The 26,209-nt window shown below is 32.3% G+C and overlaps 1 protein-coding gene across 6 annotated transcripts in view; it reads left to right on the forward strand.

The window, feature by feature from the left end:
* LOC114339556 (glutamate-gated chloride channel) overlaps positions 1 to 26,209 on the forward strand; it is a 485,597-nt gene that overhangs the window by 250,796 nt on the left and 208,592 nt on the right. For 2 of the 6 annotated variants that reach the window (XM_050641475.1, XM_050641476.1), the window contains one exon: positions 7,896 to 7,963. The exons of 2 other annotated variants lie outside the window; for them this stretch is intronic. In XM_050641475.1, coding sequence (XP_050497432.1) covers positions 7,896 to 7,963 — 68 coding nt within the window. Of the gene's footprint in view, positions 1 to 7,895; positions 7,964 to 15,838; positions 15,919 to 26,209 lie in introns of those variants that run through there. 2 more of the 6 variants (XM_050641477.1, XM_050641473.1) reach the window with 2 other exon arrangements.

Genomic DNA, 26,209 nt, shown 5'->3' on the forward strand with positions numbered 1-26,209 from the left:
CACTGCATTTTCGTTTCCATATTGTAAGGGTTTTGGCGACATAAATCTTAAACAGACTCGCATCCTTGTCGTAGACCTTTGTTGACTTAAACAAATCTGTTATTTTGTTTCCTAATTTTACTGCAGATTTCATGTCACTGTATTATTTTGGACAGCTTTTATGAGAGTAAAGTTAATGTTGGAGTTTTGCAGTACTTCCCATAGTTTCGGTATCGGTATGTTGTCATATGCTTTTTGCAAATCTATAAAAACTAGGTGCATGGCCTATTCCGTTCTAATTTTTTTCGATGATTTGTTTTAACGAAAATACATTATCCGTACAGGACCTTCCAGCTCTAAACCCGCATTGTCCTTCTTCTTCGTATCCTGAGTATTCTTGTTCAATCAGTTCTCTTAAAATTTTTGTATATACCCTGCTTATTGTATTTGTTACTGATATTCCGCGATAATTGCTACATTTTAGTTTATTGCCCTTTTTATGAATCGCTGATATATAAGCTATTTTCCATATTATTTCTAACAATAATTATTAAAGCTAATTGGCTCTCCTCAAAGCCATCAATTCCACAAAAAGAAGAAGAAAAAAATACCTACGCATTACTACACCCTTCTTCGAGACACTTACGAAATTTTTTCAAAATTGCAAAATTTTTCATCAAGTTATCGCGAAAAAGGATAAAATTCGAGATTCTATCTAACGGCGCGACTACTCGCGGGTTAAGGTAGCTGGGTACTCACTTGAGCAAGAACGTGCATGAGGCAAGCCGAGACCGTACGAGGCAGTCAGTAAGGACGTCATCCGAGGCGCGGCAAATATGCTCAAATCTTTCGCCGCACGCTTCGGAGCGATCCATTTGTTGTCGGTCCATCAAAGGGATTCATGCCTCAGTGTGGACGGTTTATTTATTAAGTATTTTTAAACAGGGCGTTGCGTTTCGATTCATATTTATACATTTTTAAACAGACCGTACAAGCAAGGAATGTAGCTATATAATATAATAATACAAAAGGGTGTTAAAAGATTTGGATTTTGTTGAATTTTATTTCTTATCTTGAAATATATAGTCCGTCTAGAAAGTATCCGGAAAAAAGAAAGCAGAATTATAATTTTACGGTATTTATTTCTATCACTTGAAATATAAAATTTTAACAAATAATAATTCATCTCATTTACTTATACAACCTCCATTTAAATCTAAACACTTAACTAAACGTCCAGGTACACCCGAAACTAGGTCAAGGCCATAATTTTCGGTAATGGTGTTCCAGGCCTGTAAAACTGACCGAATCAAACCTTCTTTATCTCGTGGCGCTGCTCGTTCCACTTCAATCTTCATCAGTCCCCATATGTTTTCAATGGGACTAAGATCATGAGATGCTGCTGGCCACGGAATTGTTGCCAATTCGTATTCTTGCATCCAAGTTTGAGTATAAGCAGAAGTATGGCATTTTGCATTATCTTGCTGAAAACGCCACCCCTCTGGATATAAAACATGAGCCGTTTCAAGAAGAAAACCATTTAGGATGTCACAATATTTCGCACTATCAACAGTACCATTAACTATACAGAGAGGTGTAGCACCACGCTGAGATATTGCTTCCCAAACCATTATTTTAGTGGGAAATTTGAACGGTAACATTTTCTCTTGATAGGACGTTTAGATGATTTGCACCAAGCTGGAAACAACAGTAGCCTTGCTTTTTCAGTAAAATGCGGACAGTTTCTGGGCACACTTTTATTCTTCGTTGATTTCCAAATCTGTTCACTAATTTTCGAAACCCTAGGCGAGGATTTTGTTGTCCTAAAGCCACTAAAGCATTTAAATTGCTTCCGCGAATCTTACGCGGTCTACCCGAAACTGGTCTATGTCTCATATCTATGCCATTTTTTATCCCCTTTATTGTCTCATACATTGCACTTTTTCCGAGTTCAGTCAATTGCACTAATTTTTTAACGTTTCGGACACCCTTTCTATACAAATATTCCACCACTTTTCTTTTTTCTATTTGCGACATTATTTCACAAATCTTAAGTCTGTTTACAAACAACAATATTTGACAGATGGTGTTGTCATGCGATTTTGTCCATGACCTACTATCGGCACAACCTACTTGATGCATTACTTTTGTCTTAAAATGTTACAAAAAGGAAATCTGTTAAAATTAGGAAAAATATAAAATTCCGGATACTTTCTAGACGGACTATACTTTCTTTTGGAAAGTTATACACTTAAAAATTAAAGACAAATTTATAAATCTACCTATAAAAAATGGAATGGAGCCAAGAGTTGTGTTTAGAACTTATTGATAAATACAGAAATATGGAAATACTATGGAATCCTCGTAACCCTAGCTATTATTATAAAAATAATTGTCCGTTCGACATATTCGCTGCCTCAGGACCAATAAAGGATCACTGTTGTGGCCTTGTGGCAAGCCTCATGCGGGATGCGTGTCTTCATACATTTTTCCCGACTCGAGGCATTCCGTGCGGCCTCGGCTTGCCTCATGCGTATTCGTGCTCAAGTTATAACATTTATAAAACCAGCGGAAATATAAATATATTAATTTATATAGTTTTTACAATACTTTTCTAAGTAAATCCAAATATTTTTGTCAGTTCTTTATAGAAATTCAAGTCGAATAAAAATTTCTAAACCGCCCCTGAACTGTTTCACAATATTAAATAAGCTGTTATATTCTTAGAAGAAATGCGTGTTTTGAAAATCCAAGTATTTTTCCAAGCCTTCTTCTTGTAGCTAAAACTGCGTATTTGTCATAATTCTAGTATATTCTGGCGCCCAACGTGGGGCCAGAATATACTAGAATTATGACAAATACGCAGTTTTAGCTACAAGAAGAAGGCTTGGAAAATTACTTGGATTTTCAAAACACGCATTTCTTCTAAGAATATAACAGCTTATTTAATATTGTGAAACAGTTCAGGGGCGGTTTAGAAATTTTTATTTGACTTGAATTTCTATAAAGAACTGACAAAAATATTTGGATTTACTTAGAAAAGTATTGTAAAAACTATATAAATTAATATATTTATATTTCCGCTGGTTCCCACTTCTGACACCAGAATATACTAGAATTATGACAGAACCAGAAAGCAGTCATTGGCCTATTCAAATGTCAAGTAAAAATCGTGAGTCGTGATTGGCTGCGACGAACGAAAACCCGAAGTTTAGTTCGACATCGATGGGAAGATTTAGATTGTATTGCAAAGAACGCGGGGGTCTCAAAATAGTTTTTGACCGATAAACATGTCAAAAAGTTAGATTCTAACCGGCATATTTTTGTTCCACAAAAGAATTTCCAAGTTAAATTTGGGATATATTAAAGTTCTTTTGGTGAAGATAATTAATGGTTTGATCGTTTAATAGTGTAGCAGTTCTGTTGGTTAGTGAATTTTTGGTTTATACGCTTTGTAAACTTATGGTATGGCGTATTTAGTCCTTTATGAAGCCGGTGAGCTATTATGAAACCTTTATAGCTGGTTATAATAATATTGGTTATGGTTACATGGTAATGGATTAAACCTAAGTTTCCTGGATTAGAAAACTAGAGGTAAATTAGTATTTTCCTGTTTGTTAGGGTATAATACCTACATATCCACCATACCAGTGGAATTTTCCAGTCATCCGTCGAGTGACGTATGGTGACGTATGAGTGATCTGTCAAAACTTTCCGATGGTGAAGTAATATTGTGACAGATGAATATTTTCAAAGTTTAAGGTATAGTGACTATTTTAATTAAAAATTTAGATTCAAGGATTAAAGTAATTTTTTTTTTGATAAATATAAATAAATTTTTTTTAATTTTAAAATAAAAATATAACAAGTAAACTTTTGATTGGATCAGAAAGATATTTGCTTCCATCATTATAAAAATGATTGTTAAATCAAAATTGTGATTTAACCACATAAAAATTAATTGAGACATAAATATTTTTGGAATGATATTTGACAAGTGACGTAACTGACAGTTGTTATTTTCAAGTTTCAGTAAAAATAAACATTTTTTCCTTTTTAATAATATAAATGCTATATTTTAAATGTGTCAGATATCAAGTCAGTAAACAATAAATTTGCTTATTTTTTGGTGCACCATATCTATTTTATAGAAAGTAGATATATTTTAGTCACAGGTAAATATCGCCAATGTAACCTATAAAATCTAATGTTTTGTTTTGTTTTTTGACAGGAAAAGTTTTTAATAAATATGTAACAATTAGAAATGGGGTGGAAGAAGAGTTCTAGTAGGATGAATACTATTTCTTAAATAGAAAGGGGTCTGGAGAAAAATTAGGGGATATTTCTAAAAGCTACTTGCTGCGGCAGCTCATGGTTGTGCGGTGGCAGGTCATAGGTTCGTTTAAGGAACTAGGGAGTATCAACTACTATTACCAAATGAAATAAGAGTACTTACACAGATATCCTAGGGTGTTTACATAGAAATGATCCTGGATATATTTTGTTTGAGGGCGCCTTACCAGGAGTTTCTTTTATACAATCCAATATTTTCTTAATATGTATACTCTAAAATAATTTTAAAATGTGTGGTTAAAATTTTTGCTAATAGGTAGTTATAAAAATAAACAGGACAAAGTGAGTACCCAGGCCAGAGAAAGATGCCATGTCAGAAAAGTTTTTGACTGACGAAGGCCGATAGGACAAAGAGCAAGAGGAAGACCGAGACTTAGGTACCAAGACAACATAGAAACTTATTTAAAATCTATTGGAATGAGAGCATGGAGAAAAGTTGCCAGTGACAGGGGCGAATGGAGGATTGTTCTGAAGAAGGCTTTGGCTCATAAAGGGCTGCAACGCCACTGATAATAATGATTAAACATGAAGCTGGGAGAGATTCAAAAGTTGCGATGCTGTTTAAGGAAATACATTTGCTTGAACCTTACTTAAAATTTAACTTTTACGTTTGCTTTAATTTCAGTGGTTATACTTATTCTAGGGAAGCAACTCTGAAGATGGAATTGTCATTCCGAAAACGTTCGGAAAATTTATAAATGAATAATTATTAATATAGTGTAATAACCACATCAGGGATTATAAGACTAAGATGTTACAGATAAAATCTTCTCTAAAGGCAGAAACGCATTAGAAAGTCGCGGACTAGTCTTGCTCAGATTCTTTACGTTGTTTTTAATCTTCATGAACGCATTTGGAAGTCGTTTCTGGCTTTACTTTTTAAATCAAAAACACCTAGTTTAGAAATATAATGTATAAAGGTTATACTGAAATAATTCGAAAATTATGTTTTTCTATCGATATTTAAAACAAAAACAATGTTAAATAAATGTGTGCTATTTGGGTTTGGATCTAGCTGCAGAGCGCCAATTTTAGAATGGTTAAGGCTTTTTATAGACCGATCTGGAAAAACTAATGTCCTTTTAGGGGTTAGAATAAAAAAACGTTTAAATTAGTGATACTCTTTTGGTAACAAAACTTATAGATCAATGAAAGAGGAAAGAACTGTTGTATATGTTAAGAGGAATTTACTATTTTATTTGGAAATAAAGCCACAATTTAAGTTTGAGATTAAACTTATTTGACGTTTCGACTTCCACTTTGGAAATCGTTATCAAAGTACAAAACATTAATAAATTAAACAAACTTTGTTTTGATTACTTGTTAAAACAATTCCTCTAATAATTTAATTTTATCTGATTCATTCAAATTGACAATTCACACATATGGTATATTTATATTTTAAAGTAGATGCCTTTAAAAATGATATTATTTACCAATATTTATGAGTTCCGTTCCTGGGACGACTTTATTGAAGGATAGTTCATTCGATTACATGAAATCAACTGCAACTTAAGAAATCCGTCAGAAAAATCATAGCATGTGATTGGTCTTGAAAAAGACAACCACATGCAATGATGACAGTAAAATTCTCGTTTTAGAGATCCCGTAGTAGGTAAATGACGAGGAAAAAACCAGGGAAAAAATTTTGACGTGGTAAGTATTGGGTCTTACATTTATTTATGAAGTTTTATTCCTGGTTTTTTCTTCATGATTCAGTATGGGATTACTAACACGAGAATCTTACTGTTGCTTTTTAAAAAGCAATCACATGCTATGATTTTTCTGATGGATATGCCTAAGTTAAATTTGATTTCCTGTAACTCAATGAACTATCTTCCAATAAAGTCGTCCCAGGAACGCAACTCATAACTAGTGGCAATATAATTTTTTTAAAGTCATTTATTTTAAGAGGGGGGATATCGTTTTAAATCAACATTTAAAGAACATTTTTGTGGATTTTTTGTAAACTATCAGAATTATTTTATTTGTAAAATAATATTCTGTACAATTCAAGGAATATTAAAAAAAATTCAAAGCAAAATATTAAAAAATAAGCCAACGGTGGTCAATTTTTTGGCACCTCCAAAAAACTGGATTTTTCGGTGGACATCAGAACTCCTTGTTAGATTATGTGAAACAAAACATTCAAAAAGATTTTATTGGCCTGAGTTTAGAGAGGTAACGCTGTCTACTTTTTTTAGTTTTAACGATTTTTGGTATCATTCAGAAGTCAAAATAACGAAATACTTTTTGAAAATGGGTAAAAATCAACATAATATTTTATTATGGTTAAACAAAACATAAACATGCAACAAATAATATCTCGACAGTTTTATCTCACGAATATTTAAAGAAAATCTATGCAAACTTTCAGATGGATCGGTCAAGTAGTTTTTGAGTTACAATGTATACCGCCTTTGAAAAAAGCAGTTTTGAGGAAAACGAGTTTAAAGTTTTGACAGCTTTTATCTTCAACTTCTGTTTTGTCTGTCAAATCGTAAAGTGATTCACACCGGAATATCTTTTTGAATTGCAAAGTGCTTTACACAAGAGGAGGACAACAGATGTTGAACGTTTCTCACTACGCTCAAGCGCGAAGCTGCTGCCAAATGAGTCAGAGAGATATTTAACATGCTGTATTGCCCATAATTTTGCTCCGATCAATCTGAAATTTACAGACAGTATTCTTGAAGTTATTTACTGTTATTAAAATAATTTAAAAAATTCGAAAATTAACAAATTTTTGAACCATACCCTGCCTACCACTTAAAATGCATAATGTATGTCTGAAATGTCAATATGAATGAGTCAGATAAAATAAAATTATTAGAAGAATTTTTTTACCAAGTAACAAAAACAAAAACAACAAGACATTAAATTTTAGAAGCCTCGGAGGTGTAACCAGAGAAGGTTCCCATTGTTTTCAATCTGGTGGGATGTAGAGTAATATTTTAGTGTTATTTTATGTGCTATTAGATTGAAAACTTAGTCTTTTGCTAGCAGTTGCAGCTAAAGCATCCCTACCATTTCGTTCGTTGCAATTAGTAACTGTAGGCCGGGTTTTGTCCTGGTTGGGTCAGAGAGAGCAGCATATGTGCCTCCTGATAAGAGACTAATAAGTTTCGAAATCGGTAGAGGTGCTTGCTGTACTCTCGGATTGAACTAGAATATGATGCGGTTGTAGTTTCGTGTTGCAACGAAATTGAAAATGGTTATTCATTTTTTTAAAACAAAATTTGTTTAATAAACCAAAACACCAAATAAGTAAGTAAATTGCATTAGATGTCACAAGGAAATAGCTTGAGAGCAAGGTTAAGGGGAAATATCATCCAATAGCTGACCCCGTCTAGCTTGTAGGATAGGGTTTGATTGCTGAATGCTGAATTTCCGAGTTGGCTACGGCCGCGGCCTAGGGCCTAGGGCACAGCAAAAGCAGGTGCCGACGCAAGTCGTTGCGGGTGCAGGTGCCTCATTGCCATTGCATCGATCGACGAAAATTCGATCGATGGCTCCGGTGATGAAGTTCACTAACTAAGCCGTTTTTGTTTCTAAATCACTAGATGGTCCGGCAATTGTCAGTGTCAACATATTTGTGAGAAGTATCTCAAAGATAGATGACGTGACAATGGTAAGTGGTATGGATCAGGGAATGAACATCTCTGTTTGTGTAGTCTTGGATGGTAGTATAGTTTCTATTCAGAGATGTGATTCGAAATGCCAAGAGTGCCGGATTGTTTTCCTTTCCGGAGCCGTTGCCTGCGTGTGATGCTTTTCGTGTGTTTTGGGTGGCGGGCGACGTGCCGCGTGCTGCATGCGGATTGGCCAATACGAGATGTGATTGGCGTGGCCGTGGCCCGCACCGCTTTTATTTCTACCTTTTTAGTCTAATCAAATAAAATCAAATCAAAATGTTAAGGTCCGAACCAACGGAGTGTGTTGAGGCGCGCTTCACCAATTTATCAATTTAACCGTCGGCAAAGAGAAAATATATAATAGTGAAAAGGAAAGAGAGCACAGTTGGCATCCCACACTGTAACACTAATAAATATTTACTTTGCTATAAAATCGGTCGGACCATCATGTCTCCAATAATATCAAGGTATACCGCCAGTGTTAGCGTTAAAAATATTATAGTCCACAGGACTTACATTGTCCTTTTTGGAAGATGATTACAAAAGTCTCAAAAATGGTTTTAACTGCTTCCTTTGAGCGAGTCTACCAACCACTTTCTGAAAAATTTCAGAGTGCAGGTTGGACGCGTTTACGCGTCCCGCGTCATTAACATATTTACGTTGCCGGACTAACCAAACACGGCTGTAAATTTGTCGGATAAGAGATCAACAATCTTTATTAATTAAATATAAGTACTGTAAATTGAAAATTAAGAGTTTTGTAATACTTCACAAAATCGTCGAGTCCGACACCCGCAAGATGTCACTCTAGCGCGGTAGTTTTGTTATTACAAAACTCTTATTGTCAATTTAAAGTAAATACCTACTTATATTTAATCAATAAATATTGTTGACCTCTTGGCCGACCAATTTACAGCCGCATTTCTGACGTGATAAGTCGACAACGTAAATATGTTATTGACGCGGGACGCGGAAACGCGTCCAACCTGCACTCTAAAATTTTTAAGAAATTGGTAGACTCGCTCAAACGAGCAGCTAAGACCATTTTTAAGACCTCTGTAATCATCTTCCAAAAAGGACGATGTACTGTGGACTATTAGTAGGTTGGTTAATCAACACAATGATAAAAATTAAAACACAACGTCGTTAGACCACAAAATTACCACGGAATTGACCGTACCCTCCATTGCCGAGTTGGAAGGGTCTTGTTTGAGCTTCTGATTTTCTTTGAACTGTGTCGTTTTACCGACAATTAACGGGAAATAACACGTCGCTTCACAGGGGCCATAAATAGAGGGTTAGGTATTAGCTTAAAGATCATAAACTACAAATTTTGAGAGAACTTTTCTCTCAAAAGCGCGCCTCAACACACTCCGTTGGTATCCTATATAAATCTGGCATCCATTGGAACGTGGCGTAGCACTCCTTGATAAATAGAACATATGTAATAAAAAAAAAATAAAAATGAAAGACGGGAATCAACGCAACGTGAAATAACGTTATTTCACTTATAGTCTAGGGTAATAAAGTTTTTTCCATGACACTGCAACAGCCAGTGTACTGAAGCGTTTTTTCGACAGGTAATACATATAAGAACAAATTATAACTATTTCCTGCGTAGGATCTGGCGGCCGTTTTTATTTATAAACAATTTAGTGTCAAAAAACCGCCTTTTTCCTTTTTTTTTCAAATTAATGGAAAACAGGAAAATTTGTCGTTTTCTTAGTACAAACATCTTCCAGAGAATGGGAAAAGCTTTAAAATGGCGTATTACAAAGTTTAATATACTCATTTATTGTTAATATAATTGCGAAAAAAGTCCAAATTTCAAAAAAATGTATTTTGCAATAACTGTATCCTATGCTGTATGTCTCTTTTTGTAGTTCCTTTTTCTGATATTATGCTTCCTAAATATCTATATTCCTTACATTTTCTTATACTTCTTAACTCTAATTCCGGATCTTCGGTTTCCTCTCCTATTCTCAAATATTCCGTTTTCTCCATGTTCATACATAGGCCCCATTTTTCATATTCGATCTGTAACTTTCTTAGCATAAAATCCATATCATGTTTATCGTTGGCAAGAATTACTTGTTCATCAACAAAAACAAAGTTGTTAAGCAGTTTTCTTCAATCATTATTCCCATCCCAGCAACTGTTTTCCTCCATTGCTCCAGAGCTTTCTGGATGTATATTTTAAATAGTGTTGGCTATAAGCAGCACCCTTGCTTTAAACCTTTGGTAACAGGGAACGGTTTCGACAAAAATTTTCCCTGTTTAATACAGCTTTTCGAGTTTTGATACATATTTTGAATTGCTCGCACATATGCTTCACTTATGCCTACCATGGTCAAAATTTCAAAGAGTATCTTTAAAGATACCGTGGCGTAGGCTTTTTCCAGATCAATAAATGTTAGGTGAGTAGATAGATTCCTTGCTCTTCTTTTCTCTATTACTTGTTGCATCACGAATATGTTATCTGCGCAAGATCTACCGGCGCGAAAACTGCTTTGTTCTTCCATGTCCTGAATTTGTAATTCCACCCTTTTCTTTAATACTCGGCCATACAACCTCCCCATTGCACTGGTTATACTTATACCTCTGTAATTTTTGCACAACGTTTGGTCTCCTTTTTTGTAAATCGAGCTAATGTATGCATAATTCCAATCTTCTGGTATTTTTTCTCCCTGCAACGCTGCAACATACATTTGTTGAAGAGTTCCGTCATTATTTCGTACAACCATTAGAGGTGTCAAATGAAAGAGCATGAGCTACATTTTCAAATTGGTTTAAAAAAAGTGAATAAAAATGCAATTATTAGTAATAAATAATTATGCAAAAGTATGGTTAATTATTCCTTATTAACTTTTAATTTTTTTATTTAATAAATTATACATATTTATTAAAATTTTCTATCAATTATCATATACATAACATTACTTGGTAGTTGTGCACCTAAAACACGGTAAAAAATGGATTTTTTTGGTTTCCATTGATCTGAAAAAAAAGGAAAAAGGCCGTTTTTTACACTAAATTGTTTATAAATAAAAAAATATGAAAAAAAATTTAAGAAACGCTTTTCTTTAGTTATGAGTGACTAAAGGTAAAAATATTATAAAAACATCAACTAAAAAGCAAAAAATAAAAAAAATTGAAAAAAATCTAACACATTCGTCAAAGAAAAGCGTGGCGCGTCTTCATCGAATAAACGGTTTTCGCCCCACGCTTTTCTTTAACGAATGTGTTAGATTTTTTCAATTGTTTTTATTTTTTGCTTTTTAGTTGATGTTTTTATAATATTTTTGATTTTAGTCACTCGTAACTAAAGAAAAGCGTTTCTTAAAATTTTTTTCATATTTTTTTATTTTTTACTTTTTAGTCTTACACTTTTCATGTGTTATTAAAATATATCGTCATGTTTATTAAAATATGTGTAAAACATATGATGTACTAATACGAAAAATAGTCGGAATCGGCAAAAAATTTGAAACTTTATTGTTTACTTATGAAGCATAACGTAAACAATTAACGTAAAAAGTGAAATTATGTATAGTTCATATCATTAGCTATAATCCGTAAAAGTTTCAAGTTTCTACATTGCAAAAAACAAGAGAATTTAAGCATTTTCCATTAAAATCGTTTTATTTTTGTTTAAACAATTAATAAACATACATTTTTTTTATTGACTATTCGTGTATTGTTCCCGCGAATGCATATGTCTGCAAATTTTCATTCATTTGCAATGAAGAAAAGGCAGTCAAATTAACGTCTAAAGATTTGACGCAAACTATTGAACTAAATAAAAGCGTTTAATAAAAATGGCCGTCAGATCCTACGCAGGAAATAGTTACAATTTGTTCTTATGGGTATTAACTGTGGAAAAAACGCTTCAATATCCTGGCTGTTGAAGTATACAGGGTATATTTTTGTCTTATTACCCTGGTCTATCAGAATTTATGATTATTTACGATTTTTGTGGTAGGATCGAATCCCCTATTTATGGCCGCCGAGGTGTGGCGTGAACTGTCCCGTCATTTGTCTGTAAAAGAACACGGTTCAAAGAAGTTATTGTGTTATTATGTATTTTTTGATAAAATAAAAGAATTTTATTAAAAAGTAAATATTTATTAACTTCACAGTAACATGAGGTGCCAACTGTGCTCTCTTTCCCTTTCATTATTATACATTTTCTATCTCTCTTTGTCGACGTTTAAATTGGTAAACGAGCGCGCCTCAACACACTCCATTGGATATCGGCTTAATTCGGTAAAAGTTCGAACAAATTTTATATCAAATTTTAGGTAGAAATTAAACATATTTTCAAGAAAGTATCTGTTTTATATAGGGGGATCACTGTTTAAATAATAAAAAATGGGTATTTTTGCAAACGATTTACCCTTTTAACTTCTACGGTAATTCATGTTTTTATGAAGAATTTTACGATTTTTTTCCGCAACGAAGTTGAAGGAAAAAGCTTCCATTTAGTTCTGGATTGAATTTGAATAAAGCTTGAAAAACAAATTTCCAAAAAGTGATTATTTGCATTACAAATAAGCACTATAAAATATTGTATTTTGCAGGAGAAGTTACGTTATATTACCAATATAAAGCAAAAAAATTTGGTTGCAAAATTTTGAATAGTTTATCAGATATTTCATTTCTTAAAAATATTCAATAGTTTATGAAATGATACTATTTTTTCAATTGCAAAAATGCGGTTGTTGCAAACTACTTACCCCACCACTTTTCATGCAAAAAATTTTCATTTAAGGTCCTTGAAAATCGTTATTTTTCAAAATATTCAACAATTTTTACTATAATATGTATAAATGGTGTTCTTAGTAGTATGGTTGATAGATGTACTCAGACAGTTTTAAATGTTAATATTAATAAATAGACAAATTATGAATTTTTAAATTCGAAAAAGCTATCTCAGCAAAAACTGATCCTATGGATCCTAGGAAAACTTTTTTAAATGTGTGAAAATTAGTCAGGAATACGAATATGAAAACGGTATTTCAAATTTTTTAACACTAGAAAGTCGGGCTTAGCATACCTACCTAGAAAGCCGGAAGGGATCATTTTGGCTCCACGTTCTTTAATCAATTAAAACTCAGTTTAAAGAAATTAAATCTACTCTAGACGGTAGAATCTAATTTTATTTTTTACTTTTATTGTTTAACACATTTGCTGCCCACCAAAAACTTTCGGAACACCATACAATTTGCAGTTTTTGATATTTGCCACACATTGCCTTGTTACAACCGTGGCAATGATTGGAAGTACGATTTTCTTTACAAAATATTTTCAACTGATATTTTTTTCGTTTTTTGATAGTAACAGTGATAGTTGTTGGTAGACCTGGTGTTGCTAGACGTAGACGTAGTTCCAGATTTCGGGAGACAAGGTATGGGGCCCATAATTCTTTACACAGCCGAAGAATAAACTTACGAAAACTGAGTCTACTTCCAGTTATTTCTTTATAAATAATCCATGCATTTATTGCTTCCAAGTCAATAGTATTATAAAACATGTACATAAGCCATCGTCTTGAAGTTACTTTTGTAGTATAAAGACGCGTCATTTGGTCCTCTATTATACCAACAATTGCATCTTTGTGTTCACTTGTGTTCGCCAACAATTGTATCTTTATTACGTAGATGATCAGTACCAGTATAAGGGTAACCATTTACAATAAACATACATAAATATAATATTACCCTTTCGACAGGAATTTGAAAGAAAGGATCGTCGAATTTCCCAGAAAACGATAATAACTTACACGGGGCCAATTTGGTCCCTTTAGACTTCTATGGTAGATTTGTTAAAAAAAAACATTAAATAATTTTAGTAAACAATATTTTTTTGTTTTAAATAAGGCTTTGTATCAAAATATTAAAAGTCATAAAATATGAAAATATTATTGCCTCAAATAAAAAAAACTACAATAACTTTAAATCGCAACAGGGGCCAAATTGGCCCCTCCGACTTTCTAGTGTTATTAAATCTCCGCGACGTTATTAAAAAACAAGCTTTAACCAAATTAGAACAATTTTTAAAACCTATTTTACGGCAGAGTTTAATTGAAATTAGATTTCTCAATGCATTTGTCCAAAATATACCCAAAAACAAAAAAAATGAGACTTTATAAAATTGTATATTGTATCGGCAAGAACTGCTATTTTGCAAATGAAAAAATTGTTACATTTCAAAAACACATCTTTTAATATATCATAACTGATGAATATTTCTTAACCAATTTTTTTTTGCTTTATATTGTTAATATATAACCCACATTTTCACGCAAAATAAAATATTTTATAATGCCTAGTTATAATGAAATTAATAATTTTTTGCAAATTTGTTTTTTCAGTTTTATTTATAATTATTTAAATAAATTAAGGGTGAAATTTAATTTAGTAAATCTTACATGAAAGATTTTTCCTTCAATTTTGCAGAAAAACATCGTAAAAACTTTTATAATAAAAACATGAATTGCCGCAGCACTTAAAAAAGAAAATTTTGTGCCAAAATGCATATATTTTCTTGAATCTATCTTTTGTTTTCACCTAATAGTCGAAGCAATAAAGCACTGAACCTCCGAAAAAAAAAACGACAAGACAGATCTTAATAATTCTCTTTGCATTCGATTCGTGAATGCGCCAGGGACTTTTTGACCCCTAGCCATGATATAATATTGAAAAACTGCATACAAAAAATGAATTCTTAAAGTGCATCTCAAACAGACATTAAAAAAAATTCAGAACTCGTCAATTATCGGCGGAAATGAGTTCAATTTTGTTACTCGCGGGATTTTGGGGTCGCTGAAAACGAATATGACGTCGTAAGTGATCTCCGGAGTACCTACCTGTTGCCCAGGGTATCTACTGTTTACCTCGTTTTGTGGAGTTTTCAGCAAATTCATTAAAAAAATAGTCGAAAATCATTACTCGGGGGTTTTTGGGGTCGCTAACGACGAATATAACATCGGAAGTTATCTCCGGAGTACCTGGTGCCCAGGGTACCTACTGTTTACCTCGTCTTCTGGAGTTTTCGGCAAATTCATTAAAAAATTAGTCAAAAATCATTACTTGGTGGTATTTGGGTCGCTGAAGACGAATATGACATCGGAAGTGATCTCCGGAGTACCTGGTGCCCAGGGTGCACACTGTTTATCCCGTGACTAATTATTTTTGACTAATTTTTTAATTAATTTGCTGAAAACTCCCGAAGACGAGGTAAACAGTAGGTACCCTGGGTACTAGGTACTCCGGAGCTCACTTCCGATGTCATATTCGTCGTCAGAGACCCCAAAAAACCCCCGAGTAATGAATTGTGACTAATTTTTTAATGAGTTTGCCGAAAAATCCACAACACGAGGTAAACAGTAGGTACCCTGGGCACCATGTACTCCAGAGATCATTTACGATATCATATTAGTTTTCAGCGACCTTAAAAACCCCCCAAGTAACAAAATTGAACTCATTTCCGCCGATAATTGACGAGTTCTGAATTTTTTTTAATGTCTGTTTGAGATGCACTTTAAGAATGCATTTTTTGTATGCACAAATGCAGTTTTTCAATATTATTTCATGGCTAGGGTCACAAAGTTTCCTGGTGTATTCACGAATCGAATGCAATAAAAATTATTAAGATCCGTTTTGTCGTTTTTTTTTTGGAGGTAAGGCCGGTTTTAGGTGCTTTATTGCTTAGCCTATAAAGTTTGATATAAAATTTGTTATAGACTGTGTCGAATTACATCTTGATTTAATTTAATTTGTTCAGGCTATTGTCTGTCAATCCAATAATAATCATTTAATTTTAACCAAATGATCTATAATCTAAATTAAAACTTTTTTTTTCACACGCAGTAGGACGGACGGACGGGCCGACCATAGTAAACATCAACTTCTTTCTACGTTCTATCAGCAAAATAGACGATTATAAAATGGTGAGTGCGCGGTCTGCCAGTCATGTCGAGTATTTTGGATGAGTGTAAAAATGTATCTATATCAACTAACTGTGTTGCAAATAATTGTACTAACCCGGCCATGGCCATTGCCATTGCATTCACTTGCACAGGCCCAACAGCCAACAGCCAACAGCCAACTGGTGATGGTGGTGATGGTGATGGTGAATGATTGGTGATGTTGCAATGAGGGCACCAGCACCAGCGCGAGCATGCAGATTTTGTGGCGCGAGCTGTCGCTGCAGCCCCGGTGATTATACGCTCTGTAGATCACAAGCATTTGCATTCTATGCTGTTCTATGTTCTCTTTTTATTTACTTTACTTTTTATTTACCTACCTTCATTTTGCATGATAGTTCTTTGCATGATAACTTAACTTTTCTATTATATATTCGCATAACAAACTACCAGCTACAAACAGATAAAATAAAATATAACCGAGAAACAAAGATACAGGCAAAGACCAGCTTATAAGATATACAGGGTGCGACATTAGTGCAGGAAGTCCAATTACTCATTTGTCGTAAAAATATACGAAAAAAAATATTGTTAAATTTAAATTTGGAGGATAGACAGGACCGTACTTTAAAAATATTTTCAAATATACAGGGCCACCCATATTGGCAGGGTGAAACAAACTTTTCTGTATATTTTTGCATTTTTGAAATTGCCTTGATGTTCTCGTTTTTTAATATAAGCTTTTCCAATGTTATACGAGATAGTTTAAGAGGTAATTACGATTTTTTTTAAATGATGAAAGGGTTGCCAATGCGAGTCCATTATACTATTGGGTATAGAAATTGAGTCAATACTCGCAATCTTAAATTTTGTATTTTTTAGTTGTTACAAATTATGGGACAACCGGTTTCGAGGCTTACAATGTCTGCCTCATCATCAGGCCCAGTAAATAAAGTCTTCACAATTACAAACTACAAGCTAAAAATCACAAAAAACAAAATGTACATATACAGTATGTCCCTGTAAGTTGTATCCATATGGAAAACTTTTTTATTATTAATTTTACGAAAAAAACTTATTCTTTATAAAAAGTTCTGCATGGTCCAAAACCCAAGATTCAACCATCAGATATCAAATTTTATGAATGTTATACGAGGTATGTCAAAAAGTTTGAATTTCACTCATGAGTAAAGTAGCTTTATTTTTCACAATATTGAAAATTGCTATTATGAAAAGCTGTTTGCAATTAAAAACTGTATTCTAATATGCACTTACATCCTTCTAATTGAAAAATTTTTTTTTGAAAAATTATTGATAACTACCATTATTTTCAGTTATTTCAATTAAAAAAAAAGTAATTCTTAATAAAAAGTTCTGGATGATCTAAAAACCTAAAATACAACCATCTTATATCAAATTTTATCAATTTTATACGAGGTATGTCAAAAAAGATAAGTTTAGATCAAAATTAAAGTAGCTTTATAGTTCAGAATATTTCAATTAGAAGGATGTAATTACATACTGAAACATAGTTTTTAATTCTAAAGAACTTTTCATAATAACAGTCTTCGATATTGTGAAAAATAAACGTATTTTACTCATGAGCGAAGTTCATATTTTTTGACATACCTCGTATAAAATTGATAAAATTTTACATAAGATGGTTGTATTTTAGGTTTTAGACCATGCAGAACTTTTTATTAAGAATCACTGTTTTTCGTAAAATTAATAATAAAAGAGTTATCTGAATTGAAATAACTGAAAATAATGTTGGTTATCCATAATTTTACAAAAAAAAATTCAATTAGAAGGATGTAATTGCATACTAGAATACAGTTTTTAATTCCAAACAACTTTTCATAATAGCAATTTTCAATATTGTGAAAAATAAAGCTACTTTACTCTTGAGTGAAATTCAAACTTTTTGACATACTTCGTATAATATCCAAACAATTTGATATTTGATGGTTAAATCTTAGGTTTTGGACCATGCAGAGCTTTTTATGATGAATAACTTTTTTTTGTAAAATTAATAATAAAAAAGTTTTCCATATCGATACAACTTACAGGGACATACTGTATATAAAAACAACTATGTCTTGATTTAAATTAAACTACATACAATGTACTGTAAAGTATTGAATTTAGTAGTCTATAAAATGTATATTGAGACATTTTGCCATTGGGAGTCACCAAGTTGATAAGAATTGCTTGGTATATAATATAATATATACTACCATTAATCCTTAAGTGGTTAAGGGTTGAAGGAGTCTTGACGGAATGGGACGTTTCATCACCGCCGGTTCATCGCCGCCGTTTCGATGCCGCCGGTTCATCGCCAGTCCATTTCATCGCCGTCATATCTCGCATTTCCTAGAATTCCTAATTAACACTAAAAATAAATAATAATTGTAACTGTCGAAAATTCGGAAATATATCAGATAGCGATTAATTGACTGGCGATTAATCGGCCGGCGATGAACTGGCGGCATCGAAACGGCGGCGATGAAACGTCCTAGACCCAGTCTTGACAAGATGGTATATGATCAAAATACACATAAAGTTATTAATAATAGGTAGGTACTTACATATCAGTGACAGGACTATTCTACATCCAAAGATATTCATGAATGTCACCAGCTCCATCAAACAGCAGACTAGTTTAGTAGCTCTTAATATGTAAAAAGGGGGTGGGTAGTAATCATAACCAATCCCCATTTTACATGTTTTACACTATTTATTATAAACACTAAAAATAACTGCAAAAAAACCTGGACAAAAAAACAACTGTAACTGTAGAGGACATACATCATTTGAGAACAAACAAATACAAAACTAATCTATATTTCATAATATTAATATTAATCCACATATTTAGAGCTACTAAACTAGTCTGCTGTTTGATGGGGCTGGTGACATTCATGAATATCTTTGGCTCTAGAACAGTCCTGTCACTGATATGTAAGTACATACCTATTACATATTAATAACTTTATAAAAAGACTAAGTTTTCACTCTAATGGCATACAACATATCCCACCAGAATGAAAACAATGGGAACCTTCTCTGGTTACACCTCCGAGGCTTCTACAATTTGCAAGCCATACGGATGCTGAGACTAAGGAAGATGAGGGAATTCTACAATTTACAATTCACGTCACATCTGCTCAGCGCGGTAAAGTTCCAACGAGACTGGAAGACTAATAACTTTATGTGTATTTTGATCATATACCATCTTGTCAAGACTCCATCAACCCTTAACCACATATACAATTCTCATCAGATTGGTCACTTCCAATGGCAAAATGTCTCAATATACATTTTATAGACTACTAAATTCAATACTCTACAGTTGTTTGCTTTATTGTATGTATTTTAATTTAAATCAAGACATAAATGTTTTTATATATATGTACATTTTGTCTTTTTGTGATTATTAGCTTGCAGTTTGTAATTGCGAAGACTTTATGTACTGGGCCTGATGATGAGGCAGAAATTGTAAGCCTCGAAACCGGTTGCCCCATAATTTGTAACAACTAAAAAATACAAACTTTAAGATTGCGAGTATTGACTCAATTTTGATATCCAATAGTACGATTTTTTTATTAATTCCGTAGCAATATTAACACTCTGTAGAGTTGTGGAGATTTAACATCAAAATATATATTCATATTCAAACGATTTTTAGTGTAGTCTACTATTATCCAAAATTATTAACATATCGAAATATTTAATTTTTGTATACAGGGTGGGTCGAAACTTAGAATGAGTATTTTCTGAGTTTTCTTAAATGGAATACCCTATATTTTAATATTGTAATGAAATTCAATTTTGGTACTTTTTTATTTCTTAAGCATCCCCTACACGTAATTGCTTTAATTTGTGGGTCATTCGTTATTATTTGAGCCAAACATCAATTACTATAACAATTAGGTGATATTTTATTAGGTTAGGCATAAAAATATTAAGCAAAAATCATTTTTAGAAAAAAATACATAATAATCTAAATGGATAAATAATTTTCTAATATTGGATGACATATCAAAATCCCAAAGTAGTTAAGATTGTAGGTGTGTAAAATATTAATATAGACGAACAAAGTCTTCTATCTAGTTGGCTATGACTTTGACAATAAACTTAAAAGTTTAATATTAGACTATTTTTATAGTTCCAGTTGCTTTGTTACTATTACTAACATGATTTTTTTTAAGGAGGAACTGATTAATATGATTTTTGTATCAGGAGAATGTAACAAAAATGTGCTACTAACATTAAGAATTTATCATTAGTAATTTCTCGATAGACAACAACCAAAAACAAAAACTTTTCAAAGTTTATTAGAACGGTTGAACGGACTGGCCATGTAGATTACGAGAACTGTCATAATAAGATGCGGATTCTCAGTGACACTAGGGATTACGTTTAATTTATTCTCTTCATTTACAATGGTTATTGTTCGATCAGATTTCTTGTAATCTACGTGTCCAGGCCGTTGAAATCGTTCTAGAAAACTTTGAAAACTTTCTCTTCTTGGTTGTCGTCTATCAGCAAATTACTGAGTTCTTATTGCTAGCAGTGCTCTTCTAGCACAAAAACCATATTAATCAATTTATACTTACAATTCAGCTAGTAATAGTAACATAAAATTAGTCTAATATCAAACTTTTAGGTAAGTTTAGTATCAAAGTCATAGCCCATTAGGTAGAATATTGTTTCTTTTTATTACTATTTTACACACCAACAATCTTAACTGCTTAGGTATTTGACATCTCAGCCAATATTAATAAAGTAAGGATCAGTCTAAATTAATATGTAATTCTTTCCAAAAAAATATTTTTGATTGAATATTTTCACGACCAACCTAATAAAATTTCACGTAATTGTTGTTGCAATTAATGTTTGGCTCAAAGAATCACGAATAACTCACAAATTTAAGTAATTAGGTGTAGCGAATGCTTAATAAATAATAAAATACTATAAAATATCATTTTATTGCAATACTAAATTACAGGGTGTTCTAAATGTCTCAATACTCATTTCGAGTTTCGACTAATTCTATATACCAAAATTAAATATTTCGCTATATTAATAATTTTTGACAATAGTAGACTAAATTAAAATTCATTTGAACATAAGTAGATTTTTTGAATTCAGATCGTTACAATTTTACAGGGTGTGAATATTGCTATGAAATTAATAAAAAAAACGTAATTATCTTATAAACTACCTCGTATAACATTGCAAAGTCTTATATTTTAAGAAGGAAAACATCGAGGGGAGTCCAAAAATATAAAAATATACAGGGTGTTCCATTAAAAAAGACATCAATTTTTTTCACTCTGTCAATACAGGTGGCTTTTATATTTGAAAATATTTTTAAATTGCGGTCCTATCTATGCTGCAACTTTTTGCCACATTATTTTTTTTCGTATGTCTTACGACCAATGAGTAATTGGACTTCCTCATACTAATGCCGCACCCTGTATATTTTATAAATATGTTCAGCCCCTATAACTCTTACAAGAACGGTCATTATTAATGTCTAATTGACTCGATGATAAAACCAAATGGCATGTCCAGACAATCATGTATGCAGCCTGTATTATGTACAGTTGGGAGTTCGTTATGTGAATATCAATCTTCCTATATTTTTCCATAATCCATCTCAACTAATACCTATCTTAAATTCTCATCCAAATCAATATCAACATTACGTTAATAAATATTACATCATTTTGTAGATCATTGATACAGAAAATAATTTAAATAGGCCAACCGCACAATCGCTCACACCCTCAACTCAGACTGTGACTTAGTAAAGTATCACCAAGGCATTCTCAAATTTAAATTCAGATTTAGGGTGTTTGTGGAGTTGTCGAACAAAATATCTGGAATAATTTTTGTAAGGTATTTTCAAAAAAGCAATATTTTAATGATTTTTCATCTTGAACGTGCTAGAACTTAGCGAGAGGTAATGGTTTATATTTATTTTCAGAATTTTACATTACGTTTTGAATATTTCCAATAAAAGTAGTGTTTAGAAAAGAGTATCTCGCTGTGCTTTGTTGGATTTCACTTATTTTTGGCAAAAGTGATTGACAAAAATAGGGTTTTTGTTTTTGCATTTAGGTTCACAGTTTATGTATAGGAAATGCTTCGTCAAATGAAAGAGTACATGCAATCTTTTGAAAAGTTGTACTTTAAAAAATATGCAAAAATCCTAATTTTCTTTTGTAGTTTACCCTGTATACGAATATTGGTCAATGATTTCTGGCAATAATTTGAAAACTAGAACATATTGTTTACTTTATCATGTAAAATGAATAGGTACTTCCTTCTTTATATTATAGTGTGTTTATTTCATAGCGAATTCAAAATAAAAATGATAATAACTCGATAAATACCCTGTATAGTGTATAGTAGAGTCAAACTTCACACATTGTATCTGTGTACTCTCAAATCAGAGCTTGTAAATCACGTGTCAATGATAAAAGAAAATTCGCAAAAGTCATTTAAACATTTTTGAAAATTCGCCTCTTAGAAAAAAATTTAAATCTGCTTATATTTGAAATACGCTAAATAATATTCTTTTAAAATTTGAAAAGTAAATATAGACAATGACATATGATGCAGCATCTTAAAGTTAAGAAAATATAAAAATGTTTTTCTTTTAAAGTCATTTTGGACAATTTCTCTACAAATTTAGAACAAAAATAATTCCAGATTCTTTTTCAGCGCCATCAAACACAAAGAAACCCAAAAATCAGATATTAGAATGCTGTGGTCACAGTCAAGTTACTTTAGGGGTGAGTGCCGCTCAACTGACCAACTACATTTTAGTATATTTAAATTGCTTATTAACAAAATAATAGCCTGTATAAGTATTTTATAAAAGTATAAATATACGTAGAAAATATGTGTTTATGAAAATCTTCATAGAGAATAAAATTTTGTGCAATAAACTTATGTAAGGCTGTGGTCTCCACTAAATGCCGTAGGTTGCGTACAGAGTCACGCCGTAGGTCGCGTCTGCATACTTAATACAATAAATTATAGTTGCGGTCTGTTATCGTACTCCGAACGTAGCATCAAACTGCTGTACCCGGCTTCACAGGCGGTGATCACCAATAAACGCTGTACGCTACCTACACTGTCACGCAGTAGGTTGCGTATGTATGCTTTATACAATAAATAATGGATACGGTCCCTATTGGATGTCGAACGCAGTGTATATCTGCTATGAGCGACTTCAAATGTTGGAAGGAGCCTCTTTAGTTATTTTCGAGCATTGTAACGCACGGCTGGTACAGGTTTTAACCTAGCGAAATGAGTAAAACAAGTAGTAAAAAAGCACAAGACGAGTTACTTATCAACAAGTTGAAATATCGTACTTGACTGATATCGCAAACGATCGAAATGTTGTTGCCGGCGATCGAAAAACGCTGTACCCAACCTACGGCATTTATTGGTGACCACAGCCTTTAAGAATATTATTTATTTAAGTGAAGTATTTTTATATTCTTCAATGACCAGTCTACCATTTTTTAATTGTTTTGTTAGATTCATTGAATATATTCATTTTTTTGGTCTATGGAATCCGGGGTAATAGATTTTGGATATAGATTGTTCTTCTGAATCCATCCAGTGCCAAAGTGCGAGCGCAATGTGCCTGTTGAGCTTATATTTAAGAAAAATAATTTATTGAATAAAATAAACTTTTTTGAATCTACCATCCTATTCTTTATCTGTGTTGTTGTTATTCTACACTCATTTAACAAATTTTTGATCTTAAATAACTTTTTTATTTATGATCTAATTTTGATAATTTTAAGACAAATAGAATAACAATTTTTTGTGTGTAAATACATTATTGGAAAAATCTGAATAATGTGAATTATGAGGAATGGTTTTTGTTCTATTTCTCCGATTTGATTTGAAAATTGAGCATTAAATAAAAAAAGTCTTGAAGATCGAACTTTGCTAACACGTTCATGTTTTTTTCTCTTAAGAGGAAATCTTCTTATTAATGTTAGTGGTCATTTTTACAATTTGTATTCATTTGAAAAACAATGGAAATGATATACGGATTTTGCTCTCTAAGTATTCTAAAATTTACACATTTATCTAAAGAAGGATTGCTTATAACTATGAAGATGAAAAGACTATTAGATTTTTGCTGTAAACAGCAAATAACAGCAGAATAAATTAACAATGCTTTAAATCGCACATTTTATAGAGGATGTCCAAAAGCTCTTCCAACAAACGAAAACCGGAGATTCCTCAGATAATTTTAAGACAATTTAACCCAATTCACCTAGTCCGAAAATGCTTACTAAGGGAGCTAGAGCTCTTTGAAAATGGCGTCTGGGAATTAGTTTTTCTTAAATATCTCCAGAACGATTCTGTTTAGAAAAACGAAAACTGGTATGCTTATTTATCTTTCAGAGATTAATCGACTCCATAAATTAAAAATTTCTAGTACCGGTCATACGCACCCGTTTTGGGTAGGGCAACGGGTATTTTATCGCATGACTTTTTTGTCTTGAACTTCTAAGCATTTTTGATACTGGATTATTAAATTGTGAGGTTTTCTAGTACTAAAAGGTAATCTTCTTTTTAGTTGGTAGGATGCACCGTTTTCTATAAAAATCGATTTGAAAATTTTTCGTGTATTGAATTTGAAAAAAAAATTGAAAAATTTTTTCAAAAAAGACTGTGTATTTTACCGACTTAAAGCAAGAGTAACTTTTAGTACTATAATACCTCATAATTTAATCATTAAGTGTCAAAAATGCTTTTTTTTCTATTTTTTTTTTCAAATTCAACAAACGAAAAATTTTCAAAACGATTTTTCTAGAAAACGTTGCATCCTATCGACTTAAAGCAAGATTACCTTTTAGTACTAGAATACCTCACAATTTAATATTCCAGTATCAAGAAAGTTTAATACAAAAAAGTTATGCGATAAAATATCCGTTGTCCTACCCAAAACGGGCGCTTATCCGGTACCAGAAATTCGTAATTGATGTAGTCGATTTATCTCTGGAAGATAAATAAACGTACTATTTTTTTGTTTGTCTAAATAGAAGCGTTCTGCAAATATTTATGAAAAGCTAATTCCAATACGCCATCTTCAAAGAGCTCTAGCTCCATTAGGAAGCATTTTCGGACTAGGTGAATTGGGTTAAATTGTCTTAAAATTATCTGAAGAATTATCTAAAATTATTTCCGGTCTTCGTTAGTCGTTCTTTATTTTTTCCCTACTTTATAACATACGATCTTTTCTACGGTTAAAATTCAGTCACACAAAGAGGAGATGGTCATAAAATTAGCATATTTTTATGATAGACCACGTCATTACGTAAAAATGCGTATTCTACGGGTAACACGGTGAGCACGATTTTGTCGTGCAAATCTTGATAGCAGGTGTATAGACTGTATTTTAGTGATGGAATTGCTCCTACCCCAACCACCCATTACAATCTAACTGGTGTAGACAAATAGTGCAATAAATTGTTGATAACAAATTATCTGCCATTCCTAAAAAATATTAGGTTTTTTGTTCTAAGTGATATAAGAAATCGATTCCACTTTTTGATCGAATTTTCCAGGGGGATTTGGGTTTTTATACAATATTTTTAGGGGTACGTTGCCTTCTTATAATTATTGCTTTATATAACTCCATTCGCGTCTGAGTTGTTCTTCAGCACCATTCCTCGTCAGACTACTCTATACCACCAATAACTTTTCTTAAGATTTTCTTCTCCCAAATGTCTAACTATTTTTTCTTCTTTCTGATTCTTTGTCCAAGTTTCAGATATAAAAACGCTGATCTCATTATTGTGTGACAAGTTCGAATCTTCGCTGCCCTGGACCCGCTTTTGTCTTCAATGGCGTGTTTAATGATCCTACTGCTTTGCTACCTTTCAAAAACCGTTTATATATTTCTCTTTCTTCACCTGCTTTATCTGTACTGTTACTCCAAGGTTCGTCAAATTTTGTTACGTTCTCAAATTTGTACTCTCATTCGTCCTTAGAGTGGTCCATTTATTTTCTTCTGCATTTGATTTCCATACACTTGGTTTTTTAGTTTTATTTTTTATTTTAGTTTTTAGTTTTTTAGATTTAGTCAGGCTATATTTTCTTGATAATTCTTCAAATGTTGTCAACATTTTTGGAAGTTCTATTCTTGAACGTGTCAGAAAGACCAAGTCATCTGCGAAACCTATGCATTGTTGTCTTTTGTTCAGAATTATGCTGCTTGTCTGGATATTGGCTCCTCTATTTTTTCCTAGTACTAGGTTGAATAAATCTG

The sequence above is a fragment of the Diabrotica virgifera genome, chromosome 10, assembly GCF_917563875.1.
Source record: "Diabrotica virgifera virgifera chromosome 10, PGI_DIABVI_V3a".
NCBI lineage: Eukaryota > Metazoa > Arthropoda > Insecta > Coleoptera > Chrysomelidae > Diabrotica > Diabrotica virgifera.